Below are 19,466 nucleotides of genomic sequence, written 5' to 3'. Positions count from 1 at the left end.
TTTCGCTTGCGGACTGTACCATAAACCTAAATAATCACAGACTGTGTATCGAACGAAAAGAAATCCCAATTTAAATACGCTTTAAAAATAAGACTTGACCTATATAAAAATTTCACTGAATTCTATTTTATCAATGTAATATTCACTGCATACATAAAAGTGATGTATTTGTTGATAAATGTTATAATCATATGATATTAGAAGTTTAAAACAAGTAACCTAAATACGAGTATGATTAATTAATGAGTTTCTTGATATATCTACAGATCAGAATTGTTACATGAGGTTTTGGAAATTTAATATCAATAAAACAAACGATTTGGAAAATTTTGTCCGTCCATCTACTCGTCTTTCTGTTCGTCCGGGCTAATCTTTGGAACGACAGAACCGATTTTTATGGGACTTTCACCAGAAGAAAAAAAAGGTTATGAAGCAAATTATAGGCTACTTTTTTTGTCAGGATTCCAGCGAAATCTGGATTTACATGGGAAAAACCGTGTTTACTGCGCCCAAATATCCTGACCAGATAAATATAAAATAAACAACCATTTTCTATTAAATACAATAGATATAAATAAATAGATAAATCTATATCTACTAATAATGTAGTAAAATTTACTTTAGTTGTCAGTACGAATAGATGTACGCCGTTTTTATTGCTGGCCGCTTGGGAAATGTTGATAAAGGATATAGGAATTTGAGTTAATTGACTTGAATGTAACCTACATTCGAAATAATTTGTTGTTGTTATGCACCCAGTAGTACAAGAAATATACATTTAATCTTATGATGCTATGAAAGTGATTATTTTTAGGTTTGTATTATTATTTTTCGTGCATCTACTACTAAACTTATTGCCTTTCGTATGCCAATAGTGGAAGATAAACTGTGACATGCAGCTTGTTAAACTTAATAAGTTTTTATAAAGTTTACAAATCCATTAACATTAATATATTTATAAATATCTCTAAGTTTTCTTAGAAAAGGGCGTTGTACAAATGTTAGTACATTTTATTTAAAACTAGCAGCGACCCGTGATTCATAATGATTCTCTTTGTGCGCCACTTTAATTGTTTTTTTCGGGTGATTTTTTTTGTTGCATGTCTGTAATAAAACCTCTAAATCATATATATATATATATATATATATATATTTAGTGGTGAAAGTATCTATTGAAATAAAATACTTATTAATACATGTTTCAGAAATTTCAGATTTTATTGAGTACCAATAAACGAAACTATAGTCTTTATTTAATCAGCACAAAAAAAATTGCCTTTATATTGGTATTCAAAGAGTTACTTCATAGTTTCAAGTTTCAGACGGTTCCCTTCGGTTTCCTTCACAAAATTCATTTAGTTATAACGATACACTTAATTTATAATTAAGTGGGTAGACACTCTTAAGCTCAATTCTCTATTTTCTAATTTGTATTTTATGTCAGTTCTGTCTAATTTTAAGTCGTCGATATTTATTATTTAAAAGAAAATATCTAAGTAAGTATTACTTGTGTTCAATTTCATTGTTTACTAGATCAACTTATCATTACCTTTCTTCGTAATAATGGTGTTTGCTGGCAAACGAAAAAAAAACCGAATTCAATTACATCGGCAAGTAATACAACGTAGGTAGACGATAAAATAGTCAAGTAAATACATATTATCAAAGATTACTCCAAAATTTGTAATCAGATCTCAATGAAATTTAAATGTGACCACATAATAAACATCGGCTTTTGATTAAATTATGAATTATCAAAATCGGTACACCCAATAAAGAGTTATGCGGATTTTCGAGGGTTTCCCTCGATTTTTCTGGGATCCCATCATCAGATCCCGATTTCCTTATCATGGGACCAAACTTAGGATATCTTCTTTCCGATAAAAAATAATTATCAAAATCGGTTAAGTCGGTTAAAAAGCCATTAAAAAAAACAAATGTTAAAGTGTTGAGCACAACTTATAATAGAAAAAATTGCTATTACCCTCCTAACCTTTTTCTTAGCATCCTTATAACATGCATGATTACTGTGCGCAGTGGAAGCGTTCAATCAATCTAGATGACCTGCAAGTCTAGAAACGTAGGGGCTCGTTAGTCTAATATTAGTCCACGCTAGTAACGAACTACGTGTAATATTCGACATCCTTTATTTCCATATTAGGTTGCTTTGTGCATCAATTTGTACTAAAAACTTAGTGTAGGTGTTGAATAAAATATTTATATATGACCCACAATGATATTTTTAAACTATTTAATTCTGGTTTTGAATGATTTTAATAGAAAACGTAATGGAAACACTAAACGGATTAGAATAATTTATTTTTAATAAATCTTTATCTATACTATAATTTCTTATTCATTTTATAAGATATTTATTATCAGAATCAACACATTTTCATATCTCTCAAGGTCACTAGGTGATAACATTCTTGTTTCTTATTTGTTCAATTATTTATTCGCTAAGACTCTATGTATTAAATGTAGTTATAATTATAATATTTTAAATATCGTAAATATTATAAATGCCTAATCAACAATTTTTCTACATATTAGTTACAAAAATATATATATATATATATATATATATATATATATATATATATATATATATATATATATATATATATATATATATATATATATATATATATATATATATATATATACATATATTTAATATAAAATATTCTTCATGTATTCGATATTTAAAGTAGTTTAAATTTCGTAAGCGTCGTGCTTCATTCCGAATATGGGGTGTAGGTCCATTGTTTTTAATGTCTTCTCCGTTATTTACCCCTAAAATGGGAAAGTAATGTGTGAGCAATACTAATTATTAATAACAAATTTAAATCGCGTGTGCTGATAATATAGACGTGTTAGTACGTAGCAGCCGGTGGCTGGATCGTCGCGTGCGTACTGCTCGTGTACACGTCTCCGCGTAAAAATAAAGTCCACAGCGCGCGTCTGCGTACTTCAATCCATTTATAAAATTATTAGTAAAACGCGGCGCGAGCGCACGACTGTCGTGAACGGGCGCGCTCGGGAAAAAGAAATTAGATTCAATTCAAACAACACGAACCCTTACGCGACCTAGACTGTGACGATCGACGCGAAATCCCTAGCGGAGAATTATCACGTAAACGAAACAACGACTCCTACACATAGATATACCGGTGACGTGTGAGCTTATAATTTTTTACAGTTGAAGTGTTTTTATTGTTTTGCAGTGTAATAGTGATAATATTGATTTCTATTTTCGATAATGCCTGAAAGGTCTAAAAGACGTAAATATAATAAAAATAAACGAAAAAATAATAAAAACAATCAAAGTAGTATTAATAAAAATAATAAAGAAGAAAATGAAACAATCTCTATTGAATCTGGATCAGGTATTAAAAAGGAGGATGTTGATAAAAATAATACTCAAATACTCAAAGAGTGTTCTGAGAATCAATCAAAACCAAGTGAAGTTTTATCTTTGAATGTTAATTCGAAAATTAGCGTTGAAGCAGAAGTACAAAAAGTAGATAAAGTTAAAAAAGAAGAAGGACACGATGACTCTGTTGTATTACAGGCGTATATAGTCGAACCACCGGAACAAGCGACTAAAACAAAACTAAAATTAAATAATGGTAAGAAAAGCAAAAGTTGTGATAACGATGATTGTCCCACGATAGTTGAAATTACTGAAGATGGGAATACTCAAAGTGATCAAAAAATCTGTGCACCTGTCATTGATAGTAGTAATGTGATAATTTCAAATGAGGAATCAGACATTGAATGGGAAAATGTAGATGATTTTAAATTACCTGAAACTGAATTAATTGAAGGTGTACTATCAAGTACTACGATACCTCTGAATATTGCACAGTGTGAACATACTAAAACGCTTAGTCCAGAAGAAGAATCATCCCTACGTAATTACTTACAAACATTGAATTTAGCAACAAATAGCACTAATTCTAATACAGGAGATATAAAAACCGAAATAGAGCACATTATTAATCGTGAAATAAAATACAGACTCCGAAGAAAAGGACTCGCAGAAGATAATATATATCCTCGGACTGGACCATCGAGGTCTTTAGCTGTGATCGATGAAGAAGGCAGTAGTGGGTCATCTAAAACATCACGGCGTCAATCTTACTTAAGTGATAAAAAAAGTGATAATGAAGAGTTAGAAGATGAAGTATTTGAAAATAAACAAGCCCAAAGATTAACAAATGTGTATACAGATTCTTCTCACTATTTAATACCTCAACAGTGTTTACGTGTTGATGCAAAACTTAAGGAACCTGAAATATCCGAAGCGCGAGGAGATTGGACAGTGCAGACTGTTGAAAAAATGACAGGAGCTGAATTAGTGTATTTGACTGATTCTTCTAGTAGTACTAGTTCTATATGTGACGCGAATGATGATTTCAATAAAGGTGAAGAAAGTGATACATCTGTACGTATAATAACTCCGACTATTGAAGTTACTGACACTGAAACACTACTTTCAAGTTCATTTTTAGCAAAAAGTAATAACAAAGTTGTAGAAAAACGTCAAGAAAAAAGTTTAAATGAAACTGGAAGTGTAAATAAACAAGTATTGAATCACAGTTCTTCTAATATTGACGTACATGACAATTCTGAAGCCAGATTACATTTAAATGATAGTTCTCATGAAATAGTTGTTTTGAGTACAGATAATCTAGAAACTAATCTATATGTCAAAGAATTAAACGAACAGGAAAACAAAGTTTCTCCGGAAAAATATCATGAAGCAAATAAAATTGATGAAAATGTCAAATTAGTTACAAAATCTCCAAAAGATATTGATGAATATGATCTTGAAATTAAAGTTCTGAAATGTGAACTCAACGATGCTATAAATAACTTGATCAATGAAGTTATTTCTGATTCTGAAAATAGTAATGAAAATTTAAATGATACATTGAAGCGTCATGATTCTTCCAGTAGTTTAGACTCTTCCCAGTGTACAGCAAAATATAACCCTACCAATTCTTCTCTTAATGACATATCTAATTTAATACGAGATGGGGAATGTAATAATACAAATAAAGAAAATACGGAACTAGGTCCTTCATTTAGTCATGTAAAAGATGTAATTCAATGTATTAACAACAAATCCACATTAAATGACAAAAACATATGCAAGAAAAATGTGCAACCTTTAACATTAAGAGACACGTGTCTGAAAAAAATAAGTTCTTTTCCTTTCGGGGATAAGATATTGGAAGAATTAGCTAACGTATCTCGACGTTTACAAAATACTGTACTTGTTTCACAATCTGAAAACGTTATTCCCAACATAACTTCATCTCGAAAAGAAAATAGTCAAATCCCTCCTCCGATACAACCTCGAAAGTCGTCTTTAAAAATATCACAAGATGAAATTAAACCTATTATACCACAAAGGACGGAACCTGTGTATGAGTGTTTATCGCCATCCCAAAAAGTGATAATGGACAAAACGAATACTTTTATAGGTCAAGATGACGTAGTTAAAACAGCTGAAATATGTGGAAATAGGACTGACATAAATACAAAAAACGTTCAAGATATGTCAGTCATAGGTGATTCCTTAGAAAAAACACATATGAAATCCAAAACTGGAAGTAGATTGTTAGCTTTGCTTCGTGATACTTCTAATGCACCAAAATTAAACTTACCATCTGTATCTAGCACTAAATCTCAATCACCAAAAGTGAAATTCAATATGGAATCATATTCAAAAAAATTTATCGATGAAATCGATTCGGCGAATATTCCTTCAGACAGATATTTACCACGCAAGTTTGAAAATACGTCTTCTTATTTTTATGAAAGTGATTCTGGTATCAGAGAAAACTCATTTCGAAGTTTGCGTCAAAATAAAAAATATTTTCACTATTCAACAGGAAATTTAAGTAAAGAAATTGAAAGCGATATTTCCTCTATTCAAAATATGCACAGGTATTGCACAAATTTAAGGGATAAAAATAGAGAAGACGTAACTCCCAGAAGGCCATCTCTGCCTAAAGACTTGTGCGATCAACAAATGGAATATATTTGTCAAAAAGAAAAAGAGATAGATGCTGAATTACGTCGATTAGAAGTAGAAAAAACTAAACCTTTTTGTCGTAGAGGACCTAGAGCTCCAATGTTCTCAGAAAAAGAAATATTCGATTCCAAAAATAAGAACTATATCCAAAAGCCTATAAAACATCAAAATCCTACGCATTCAGAGAGACGAAACTCATCTTCATTGTTCAGTAGTAGTGAAGAAGAATTACTAAGAGAAAAAATGTATTCTGAATATATAAATCAAATAGCCGAAAGAGAGCAAAGGAAACAACATAAAGTTATCAAAATTACTCAAACTCCAAAAAATATAATTCCAATATCAAAAAGTATGCCAGCTCTGGAAACACTAAATTTACGAAATAATCTTATAGAACAAGAGTTCATATCAAAAGCCAAAGATAGATGGCATAAATTAGGTATTAAAGATCCCGAAACAGAAGATGAACAAGAAAAGGAGAAAGATGTGTATAGGGAACCAAAAATAATAGAACATAAAATTAAAGTGATTGAATCAGGCGAAGAAAAAGATGTTCAAAAATTGCCGTCTCATATGCAAGAGTTTGTGAGATTTACTGTGAATGACAAAGACAACGAAAAGTGTAATACTGGTGAGTCGGATTCTGAGCAAGCATCTGCGCATGTTGTGGTATTTTGTGCAGTGGTTATTTTAGTTTTAGCAGTTGGCAAGTTTCTATTAAGACTTTTTCGATAACAGTGACACTAACTCTTAAAAACTGCAGTATTTAGCTTTAGTTGTTATCATTGTTATGTTTTGCATGGATGATTTAAAAGTAATATAAAATATGTGTGGCATCACTTGTTCCTAAATAATTTTGTCGTGCTTCTAATTAAATAATCAGGTAAGTGAGCTTGGCTTTAAATTTTAAACAAACAAACTGTTGTATACTATGATATATATATATATATATATATATATATATATATATATATATATATATATATATATATATATATATATATATATATATATATATATATATATAAACTGTTGTATACTACGTGTATGTATAATATCTTAATGCTATGATGAACTCGTAATTGCAACGATTTCGTCACAATTTTATAACATGATAGTTCCAAGTAAAAGTAATGTAAAACCCACATATTTTTGCTATCATTAATTTACATAAAAATAATAATATTTCGCTTAAAGCACTCCAAATTACTCTCCTATATATACAACATTCTTGAATGTTTTGCTTAAAGAATTTACACTCCAAACTCTTAAATATGTGACCTTATGTCAGTCTATAAAACGTTTCATACAATATAATATTAATTAGGTACATGAATTATGTTATGAACTAAATGCATTGTAATTATAGTCTAAGTTACAGACAAATGTTTATTAGAGTGTGGTCGCGTGATAACTTAGTTATCACATTCACTATAACACTATCAAAAGATATCAAATCATTAGGATCTGTGAAATAACAATGTTTTACGTAGCACAATGTTATTATGTCAATATTTTTTATTGAAATATTATACATATTTACAATTCACAACTAAAAAGGAAAGGGTACCTGAAATATTTTTGAAAAATAGGTATTTGAATAAAATGTTCCTGTCTCACTGTATGCCGCCGCCGCGACCCGAGCCATGAAAGGAACAACTGCAGCTCAGGCCGTTTTAGGTAGATAATTATTGACCAACACAGCATTTCGTAGTCGACTATTTTCTCCCCAAAACATGTCAATTTTTTTTTTATATATTTACAGATAGTTATGGATTTATGGGTTTATATTTACACGACAAAAGGTAAAAAAAAAATAGATCTTTTAGGTTGACATCTTGAGTAAACAATTCTTTAGTATGAATATTTCTTTATGTTATAAACAAAGTGCGTCGTCCGTGAAAATATTCGGATCGTCTAAATCGGTACTAAATGGCTTTTGATGACTCAAAGCCGCAAAGTCATTCCTGTGATTTGTTTCGAACCCCTTTATCGTTTTTAACAACAAAAAATTATCACTTGTCTGAAATTAATCTTTATACAATAAAACCATGATCTGTGTATTATTTTCACACTCGTAGCTTACGTCATATTCATTATTATTTTATTTCTTATTTAACATGTCAATATTTTTCTTTCTCTTTCAAGATTTTTAAATTTGATTTGTATCAACAATTCTAGATAATTAAAATTGCATTTTAATAAAAATAACAATGATATTTATTTGGTTAAAATAAATATGTACTCGTACAATGGAGATGAGTTACAAAAAATGGGGTCATTAACATTTATTTATTTTTTTCGGTACCAATTGATTAAAAATGTAAACGTAGCGAAATGCATTTTGATTAGCATTTGGTAGCAAACTCTTAATTAAGTTTGATGGTTATAAGCTTGATGGGATTATAGGTCGCAGTTGCTCGTCGCTAAATTATGTAGGGAATATGATGGAATTTCAATTAACATTAAAATAATTACATTTACTTTATGTGATAAACATTTGAAATTTTATCGCTATTTAACAGTGAGTTTATTTTTTGTAAAATTTAGTAACAGATATGCTAACGATACTCGCTTCAGCTTTTAATATCCCACTGCTGGGCATAGGCCTCTTTCACCGTGTTGGAGAAGCATCACAGCTTAATCCACTACGCTGCTCCATTGCGGGTTGACGGATATATTTCCTACTATGAGTATCGATCGCTATCAGGTGTACATGATAACAACTGAGACTGACGGCTAAACGTACTCTCCGAGGCACGGTGGCTAGACCCCACAAGGACTGCACAAACACCCAGTGCACGGCATACATCTATATGGCCAATACAAATGTTTTTCATGCGCGGGGATCGCAACCTCTAGTGCAACAGCCACAAACCAATACTATGACCGTTGCGCCAAAGCGTCGTTGGCAATACTCATTAGATTAGAATTCAGATATTTTATAATGAAAATTTATATATGTAATGTAATTATTGTATCCAAATTGAACAATACGATTTTTTGTAGAACCACTTTTATTGGAAAAAAACGTTACATTTAATAATATATAGGACAATATTAATTATAATTCTCTAAACCTGCCGTTTAATTAAAAGCAATTCAGTGGTTCAATAATTCACAAACAACAATAGTAACAGAATATAAATTCAGTTAATTATTTTATCCTACAAATATTTAAAATTAAATTATGTACATAAATAAAGTTCTGTATGTAATGCATCAGTAATTATTTTAACGTTTTATCATGCAAAACATGTTTGTCTAAACAGCTATTGCTGATGTCCGTTTACGTACGTACCTATTATGTAAATTTCCACTGAGATTTTGTATTTAAAAACGTGAATCGCAATTCAACGATGACCATCTATAATTAGAAATGTTCTAGCATTCACGTTGGCAAGTAGGTGTTACTTTCCTGGCGCTTCATTCAATCGTAAATATCATGTTTAGTTGCAACAAGAAAATAGGTCTATCTAAAATAAAAGATATTATATTTGAGGCGTGTCTTCCATTATTATCAATATCGAAGAAAAAGAAATTGTGTAAGATCCACTTTACATGATCATTTTAATCATTATGTCTCATGATTTATTTTGAAGTATAGCTTCTTTACGCACGCTTGACTTGAGGAGTAAGCTGGAAAATGCGTGACAAGAGCGTTACGAAAAGTATGACCGGGCGAGGCGAACGGAAGTTGAAGGGTTAGTTAGTGAAGACAGAAAGAGAGAAATTTTCATTTCGTAAGTTTTACTTCAATCGTGTGGTCTAAAGCACACTCGTTTTTTTTAACTTAATTTATATGTGACGACGCGTTGGCACAACGGTCAGTGCTTTGTGGCTGTTGCGCTGGAGATTGCGTGTTCGATCTCCGCACATGATAACATTTGTATTTATCATAGAGATGTTTGCCGTTGTCTGGGTGTTTGTGCCATCCTTGTGAGTGTCCCTACCTCGGAGAGCACGTTAAGCCATCGGTCCCAGTTGTTATCATGTATACCACTGATAGCGATCATTACTCATAGTGGGGAACATATTTAAGCTCTGATCCTTCTCCTACATGGGGAGAGGCCTATACCCTGCAGCTGTGGGATATAACAGGCTGAAGCGAGCGAATTAATACGTATTTTTTTGCATTCAGCAAGTCATTCGTAAGTCCTCAGGGTCGCTTAAAATGTAATATTTATGTTTTCAGTCTATTTAGCGGATTATGAAAAAGAATAAAATTACTTTACCTTAACTTTTATTAAGAATCAACGAGGCAAAGATTTAAATTCAGCTCCCATTTAATCTAAGAGCTTTTTTGTTTTTTTGTTTTTAATTACCTCTGCAATTACTAAATCCGAAGTAAATAGTGAAAACACATTATCATACTCTAATATTGTAGTCCATATATTAATACGTGAAGCAAAAACTTTGTACTCCTTTTTACGAAAATTGCGCGGATGAAGGAGTATGAAATTTCGCACACTTATAGTTTATACAGAGAAGGAGTGCAGAATGCTAATATATGTTTTTTAAATTATATATAAAACTATATTAAATCAATAAAAAAAAACATTACGTATACTACCGTGTATTTGACACACACATGCATATTATAGTCTATTTTAAAAGGGGTTCTTTATTTTCATGTTTTTTTGGTTTTCTTTAGTTTAAATTTTTAATCATGGTCGAATTTCGACTTTTGGGCGACCACTAGCTGTACTAAAAATGCATCTGTTTTACTATAAATAATTTCAGGAAATGTTATAACTTATATATATGATATCACTCATAGTAGTAACCAAAAAGGTCTATTAAGCTATGAAGCATTCAAACCGAACTGCGCGAAACGTCTAGAAAAATGTAGTGTTAAAATTACGCTCTTATATTCCCTACATTAATATAGCGTAGCGAGAAATTTCGCAATACTGCCATTTATGCATTTACATAGCTGTTTTCAATTAGGTACATAGAAATATCAGCTGTATGGATAGCGGTAGTGGCTGTAAATTATATTGGAGACTGTTTTCTTTAGCGTAAAATGCTTGTCACCGATCAAAGTAACTAGCAGAAATTAAATGTCATAACTTAAAATACTTTTTTACTTAACACAGCATTTATTTGAAAAGGTAAATGAATATTTAAAATTCTCAACACTGTAAAAAAAATTGAATAAATGTAATGCAGTTTAATTAAATTTCTACATGAGCAATGTTAGTAGCGCTTAGTAACAATGGAAATAGAGTCCGTGTTATGTATTTTCAAATGCGTTAAACTTTGTAAACAATCCACCGGCTTACCACGTTAATTGTATATTCTATTATATTAAGTTTAAATGGTATTAAAACATTTAGTTTTGTGAATTAAATATTTTAAGCGACTTCTAAAAAAGGAAGAGATTTTCAATTCGATTGTATTTTTTTTATGTACCTCAGAACTTTTGTCTGGGTACACCGATTTTGATGATTTTTTTTAAATCGAAAAGTGATGCGTGTCATATGGTCCCATTTGAATTAAATTAAAATCTGACATGTGCTTTTCGACCTATATCTAATAACGCGCATTTACTTGAATATTTTTGTCAACGTAACGTACGTATTATACCTTATAACTTTTCACTGGGTGTACCGATTTTGATGACTTTTATTTAAATCAAAAGCTGATCCTTGTCGTGTAGTCACGTTTAAATTTGATCGAGATTTGATGACTACTTTTTGAATAAAGTGATTGATCAAACCATAATAATCTAACTTTTTTTTATTCCAACATGATTAGACCGCAAATGCAGCATTAAAAAGTACACGTTATATGACATTGTTTTTTATACAAATTTTAAAAAGAAAAACGATAAAAATCTCAGTTTAAAAACAAATTATATATCAAATTAAAAGCTAAAAATATTTAAATCAATGTCTTTTAGAGTTACCGATCCGATCCGAAATCCTATCCGATCCGGCCTGATTAAAAACGACACTAGATTACAATCCCTAGCCGGCAACGGGAACGCGAACGCGAATTTACGATGCTTCTTGTGTTGCAGGCGTCTATGACATGATAATTGCTTATTATTAAAAAGAAAGTACGTGTGTCAGCTCCAACGCACGACTGCAGTTTACTCCTTTAGATCCACTGTCTAAACAGGCTTAAAAAAGACTTACTAGTCTAAGAAGAAGATTAATGCAATATCAAATGGTAAATAAACGAGATGACGAGATGGAGTTACGAGAAACGTAACGAGGTCATTCGAGGTTCAGCAGATTTTCTCTCACAAGTTAGACCAAATTACAGATTTTTTTTATGACACTAGGTCGACAAACAAGCGTACGGCTCACCTGATGGTAAGCGATTACTGTAGCTTATAGACACCTGCAACACCAGAAGCATCGCAAGCGCGTTGCCGACCAAATCCCCAATCCCCCCAGGAGCTCTGGTCACCTTACTCACCAACAGGAACACAATACTGCTTGAAAACAGTATTATTTTGCTGTGATCTTCTGTAAGGTCGAGGTACTACCCCAGTCGGGCTGCTCCATATTTTGAGCAGGAAATTCCTGCTGTGTCCTACCTCAGTTAAATAGATGCTTATAAAATTTGATAAAAATTGGTTCAGTAGTTCCAAAGTTTACATCACATACATCTTTCTTAGTGTACGATGAGTATGACAATGTTCGCCTAGAAGAACGTGATATATGTATAGATGACCGTGAACGTTACTCGTTTATGAGCATAATCACTAGGTCTTTCGTAGATAATTTAGAAATAAGATTTTTCTTTCGTTGTTGTCGGTAGTTATAAATATTATAACAAATTATAGATGATTGTAGACTGGAAAAAACTAAATATGTATAGTTGATATATTATCTATCCTAATATTATAATAGTGAAAAGTAATAAATGTAATTAAAGTTGATAAATTGAATTAAAGCTAAATATTCTAACAATTTCATTTTGCCTTTAAATACGTTTATCGATTTAAATAAAGTACTATAGATAGATAAAGATTGGAACTTATCGTTAGCAAGTTTAAGAACATTTTTCACCTTGACATTTTATGAAACTTTTATCATTACATGACACAATCGTTTGCCATGGACAAATACAACCTAATAGTTCAATGTCAATCAAAAATCTTCGGACATTAAAACGTAAAATATGAAAATTATTTGACTCAATTATGTTATATAGCAACAATATAGCAAATGAAATCTGTTTCTTTACTGGGATTACGTTTTAATTCTTTTTTTAAGTTTTGTCTTATTTATGATGTTTGAAACAATAAGATAACAATTGCATTTCAAAATATGAAACTGAGAACTAACAAACTATCGTATATCGGTTTCACAATGCAGTTATAGGTGCTTTCCGTTTGGGTAATCATACGAATGATTCTGTGGATAATTCGACGTATCGGGGTCCATAACAAAAGAGTGAATGTCAGAGAGCCCGCAGGCGCACCGGAAGCGATTTGACTGCGGAAGTGAAGTCATCTGGGGTCGGGGACACTCGCACTAGTGACAGCTGATACAAATCACATTATGTAAAAGTTATTAGTACAAAAATAAACCGAAGATTTAGACGGTATTTAAATATTTTAAGATATAATCTACCGATAAGGTTCTGAAATCAACGAAGTACAAATAATATTTTTTTTTGTTAGACTTAAACCTATTAGAGTTGTTTAACACTTCTTTTTAAAATTGGAGCTCTGTCTAAGCTAAAATAGTCTGAGATCACGTTTAACCTTGTATTGATGGATGATAGTATATGTAAGAAACTCTATACAAGCGGTGGTATGGAGCCTAATCCCCAAATGTTGCTCAGCTAGGAATTAGCGAATAATTTTCCAATCAAGTCATTAATGCTACCATAATGTAGCAGCTGGGCGCGGCTTCACAATCAACGTGTTCTTCCAATGTACGATTGGAAGATCTATTGTAGTACAAAACAAACTAAAAACTTAAAATCTAAGCATGGAAATGTTAGATTTTTTTATGATGAGAAAGATTTCTTAAAAGCCTCATTCGTTGGTAAATACACTCTATTTAGAGTCTAGTACATAGGTTCTCTATGAAGGTATTAATTTTAACAATAATGTTTATTATAAATTGCTTAAAAAAGTACAGAATTTTCAATTTTTCGAGCAAATATATTGTAGCCATTCCATTCGTGCAAATAGTTTATACCTGAACAATTACTTTTAACAGTAGCTTCGCACAAACCATAGCGTCTCTCTTCTTGTTTTATTTTTAATGGTTTGAACACTGACTTTAGTAAATATGAAAAGTGACGCGCTGATACTGTAATAGTTTTTATTCATCGAATTAAAATGTTTTAGTTTAGAGTTTTTAATGTAGTTTTATAAAATAACATTTTTTATTATTATGTTTTCCTTACCTATTTCATTGAAAATTTTTATAATTCGTCATAAATACCTACTACGGATCCAGCGGTGGAACAGTAACTAACAAATACTTATATTGCTAAAATAAAGTTAAAATAAATCAAAAACAACAAATACACGGGTATGCTAATAATTTTCTGAATGTTATCAATAAATACGTGCTATGATCAGAATTATTATTAATTAAACCTACACCCAGATCGCAAATCCTTGGAACTGCTCTGAGTTTCTTCTTCCGCCACACGATGGATCCGGCACGATGCTGCACAAGTTTTTCTCACACTACCTACGTAGTTTGTTAAAAACTATTTTTAAGCGACTTCAAAAAAAGAGGAGGTTCACAAGTAGTTTTTTTTTATTGTTTGAGAAGAAAAACAACTGTCTTGTAAAATTATAGTCAGATTATAGGATATCTAGGACTGTAAAAGATGAAAAGTTGTCATAAAGTTCAACCATTGATGATGATCGAGATCTGATGAGTGCTTTTTGTGTTACCTCTAATAATGCGTATTCATTTGACTATTATATCGTCTACCTACGTCGTATTACTTGTCAATGTAATCGTAATCGATTTTATTTTCATTGGCAAGCAAACACAATAATATTTGTAATAATCTTGGAATAAACTTGGTCGTACAGTTTAATTTTAGACGCAAATCCACTCGAGAGGAACTATACTTTGCGATAACGTAAACTCATATTCAGCAAGATTATCTTGTATCGCAGTCTCAGCGTTCTTGAAGCGGACACAAATACAAATTTCAGATATTATAATATTTATTTTGTCCCCATATATCATATTCTTCCAAGGATAAATCTTATGTAAAATATGATTCAAAGAAGGTAACAGAATTGTTGTAAAGACCTTAGACGCTCGCTTACTATTCGCGCTGAGTTTTGATTTTTGTCAAATTGTTTCTGGTTTTTCGTTATCCCTCTGCTCCTTTAAGTTAAAACAAAAAATTTATAGCCCATAATCAATGGCAACAAATGGGCTTTAAAAGAAAACATTTTTTTTTTCAAAGGCGACACTAAATTCTAAAATAAGGTCGTTTAAAACGATTTATCAGATTCCCTGCATTAATTTAACTGGAATCGATATACAATTTATTTTCAATAAATAAAATGTGATATATGACCTTTACATTATAAACTTATATAATATTTCCCTTCAAACTATTGCTAATAAAATTTATATATAATAATTAATATAGAGCAATGAAGTCAATTTCACATGGGGCCGTGACCTTTAAATACCAGTCTACTGCATAGAACAATGACAATGTTAAATGATTTGAATTGATAAAAGTTTTATTTTTTACTTTCATATCAGCTAATATATTATAACTATATATATATATTTTTATGAATGTAGCTATAATTTTGCTATTACTATTATTTCAAATATTTAAAAAAGTTTATGTAAAATTTGAAAAAAATATCGTATGTTCAACAGATTGCGTTTGAAAATTGTAGAAATAATAGAATTACAAAATAAAATGTAATGTGTGCATTCAGTTCAACTTTTTTAATGTTAAAATGTAGTAGCATTATGTCACTTTGTATCCTTAGTTATAGATTACACTTTCTAATATTAACTGCTAATTTAATTTATAATATGATTTTTCTCAAATAAACGCTCTATAGTATTTTTCTAATCTACCTTATTAGAAATTTAAACATTTTATTTCAATTTTGTAACTGGTTAACATTAATGCTAATTACTATTTATTTATATTCTATATTGCACTTTAAAAAAATGAAACAAGTAAAAATCATATTTACAAAGAAAGTTGGTAAGGGCGAACTTATTTCTAGAAGAATTCTCTACCAGTCTACCCATGGTGGTGAATTTGTGTTCATCGCGGGGCATAGAAGTGCAAGAGTGATTAATAATAATGATTATAAATCTATAAACTTATTCACAATTAATAATATAAAATACATGTATACTTGACTACATACACACTTACATGAACATGTACATACATACATAAAATAGATACATACATAAATAAATACATAAATAAATTTATGTGTAATTGTATAATATTTACTTATCAAATTAAACAGTATACAAATACCGCCATCTGTCGTTGATACGATGAAGCGCCAAAGAAAAATGTCTAAGATCGCCGCAAGATGTCTATTTGAACAACAAAGTGTAGTCCCAATGACTACTCTATTACATAACTCTCTCTGACTAATCGCGAATAAATATAGTTTTTGACCGACTTCAAAAATGTCTTAAAGTATGTTTTTATATGAAATATAAAAATAAACGATTGTATGATTCACAAATCAACAAAGAGGTCTAGCATTAGATATTGTTTAAAATCATTATTTTAATGAAGAAGAGAAGATTATTTTATTAATGTGTCTAATGTCTATTATATATGCTAAAAAAACTCAATTACGTTAAAGTAAAATACTGGAACGATTTGGTAGAGGAAAGTCTATAAAAAAAAAATTGACACACATATTCTGTACTCTCCGCATATATTATAAATAATAATAGTATGATTATTATAAGTAGCTCTATCAATCTCACATGACCAAAAAGTCTGCCAGTATTTAAAAAAAATGTCATAGAAAGAACAATAAAGGCAATATATCATATAACTTATAAAGTTCTACTTCTTTATGCAAATAAATGTTAATATGGAATATTTGTTTGTAACTTTGTAGAGTACAAAAGTAAGCAATTATGATGATACATTTCGCTACTCTACTGATAAATAGCATAAATCCTGCTGTGTTTTGTTTATTAACTGACTTCGAAAAATGGAGGAGGTTCCCTATACAATTTCGATGATTCTTTTTTTAATCGAAAGGTGGTGTTTGTCACAAAATCAGTTTACGCAGGAAAAGGTTCTGCGGTAACACACAAAACAACCCACAGGAATTGTTAAACTCCATCATTTTTGAAGTCCGTTTAAAAACCTTTTTTTCTTCTCAATAAAGACTTTTTCTCTAAATATGGGTTAAAATATGATTATCTCTGTCTTTTTCTATGTTAAATTGAGGCCCATTGTCTTCTTATTTGAGAAACTTCTTTATGAAAATGTGCTTAAAATATCCTAATAGTAAAGCCGGAATAAATTGTATGTCATATTAATATCAAACAGACTTATCCAAATTGTAATAATATTTATATCTGTAATAATATTTAATTAATTCTATTTTAAATATTTTTTGTCAGAACTGTTAAAATCGATAAATAGAATCGATAAGACGAAATAATTAAAATTTACGTAATAATTCAAAAACAAAATGTTTTGGAAGAGGACCGGTGATATATGATTTGACTGAAGTGACAGATCCTTGTGATAATTCGTGTCAGTCGCAATTCATAGTCGGATAGTGGGCCGTGGGAGAATCTGCAGTGGGTAAGATTAATTAAAGTTGCGATTGATTTAATAACGGCTGAGCCTGAGCCGTCCGTCCACGGCTCGAGAATTTAAAGGCATATCGTTGTGTGAGCGGTGAATGGACAAAAGGCTTTTTTATTTTGAATGCCATTTTAATTTTTTTATTGCCACATATCATTTTTAACCGACTTAAAAAAAGGAGGAGGTTACTCAATTCGACCGTATATATATGTTTTTATGTATGTTCGGGGATAACTTCTAACCGTCGTTTATGAACCGATTTTGATACTTCTTGTTGGAAAGGAGATATCCCTAGTTTAGTACCATGATAAGAAAACCAGGATCTGATGACGGGATCCTAGAGAAATCAAGGGAAACTCTCGAAAATCCGCATAACTTTTTACTATGTACCGATTTTAATGATTTTTAATTTAATCGATTGCCGATGTTTATCATGTGGTCACATTTAAATTTCATCGAGATCTGATTACAACTTTTGGAGTAATCTTTGTTAATGCGTATTTACTTGACTATGTTTTCGCCTACCTACGTTGTATTACTTGTCGATATAATTGAAGTCGGTTTTTCTTCGTTTGCCTGCAAACACAATTTATCTTTAAATCATACGAACATGATTTATTGTTGTAGGATCTAATGTGTTTTATTTTATTACATGTTTTAAATAGTGTTGCAGAAATATTTTATATAATTATGTAAGTATAGTAAATTGTTGAGTATATTATTTTTACCTAAGTGTGAATAAAATTAGTCAAATATATTTTATTTGTATATGATTCGTGATGATTTCTCTACGCTGAAACTTCGTCCTACATTTCACTAGCACTTAAACAATAGTGAATCGCATAACTCTTCGCGATTATGCGGGATAAGTTATTATAACCCCAATTATATACAACCGCTGTTACAGGCTTCATATATAAACCAATCCCCGGTGGAGATGGGGGATTGACAGAGATCTCAATAAAGGGCGTAAAATCAGCCTATTTAGTTCGGCTTAACTGAATCGTGTTCTTTGAAAACTTGAGACCACTATAAATATTTTAATATTATGAAAGTGAAAATGTCTGTTCGCGAACGAAAAAAACCGACTTCAATTACATCGACAAGTAATACAACGTAAGTAGATGAAAAAAATTAACAAACGCACTAGTCGTCACTACGATTTTCGAGGGTTTCCCTCGATTTCTCTAGGATTCCATGATCAGATCCTGGTTTCCTTATCATGGTATCACACTTGGGATATCTCCTTTCGATCGTTACTCATAGTAGGGAACATATCCGCCACCCCGCATTCGAGCAACGTTGTGGATTAAGCTCTGATCCGTCTTCTACATGGGGAAAGAGGCCTATGCCAAACAGTGGGATATTACAGACTGAAGCGAGGTAAACTTTTGATACAAAGTACCAAAAATTTCGGTAATTACAAGCTGAAATGCCTAAGTAATTTTTTTAATTAAAGATCACATTAGAACGAAACAAACCCTTACCATTTTTTTTAATTATATTAATGTATATAATATATTATACAGGGCTAATTTATATATTGACCTATTTTTTCGCGATGACTCATATTTAGATGAAAGAAATAATTTGAATATTTGATTTTCAATCATAAAACGCATTATTTACTATTTTTCTT

At 30.8% G+C, this 19,466-nt stretch overlaps 1 protein-coding gene across 1 annotated transcript in view; it reads left to right on the top strand.

Annotated features, from left to right (window-relative positions):
* Positions 1-2,842: 2,842 nt before the first annotated feature.
* The window catches only part of LOC123655356, an 87,480-nt gene continuing 70,856 nt past the window's right edge, over positions 2,843-19,466 (top strand). The window contains exon 1 of the mRNA XM_045591168.1: positions 2,843-6,680. Within this exon, the coding sequence (XP_045447124.1) occupies positions 3,263-6,680 (3,418 nt within the window). The 5' untranslated portion in view covers positions 2,843-3,262. The remainder of the gene's footprint in view (positions 6,681-19,466) is intronic.

This window comes from Melitaea cinxia, chromosome 7 (genome assembly GCF_905220565.1).
Source record: "Melitaea cinxia chromosome 7, ilMelCinx1.1, whole genome shotgun sequence".
NCBI lineage: Eukaryota > Metazoa > Arthropoda > Insecta > Lepidoptera > Nymphalidae > Melitaea > Melitaea cinxia.
The sequence above is the reverse complement of the archived record's forward strand: the minus strand, read 5'-3'. Positions and strand labels throughout refer to the sequence as shown.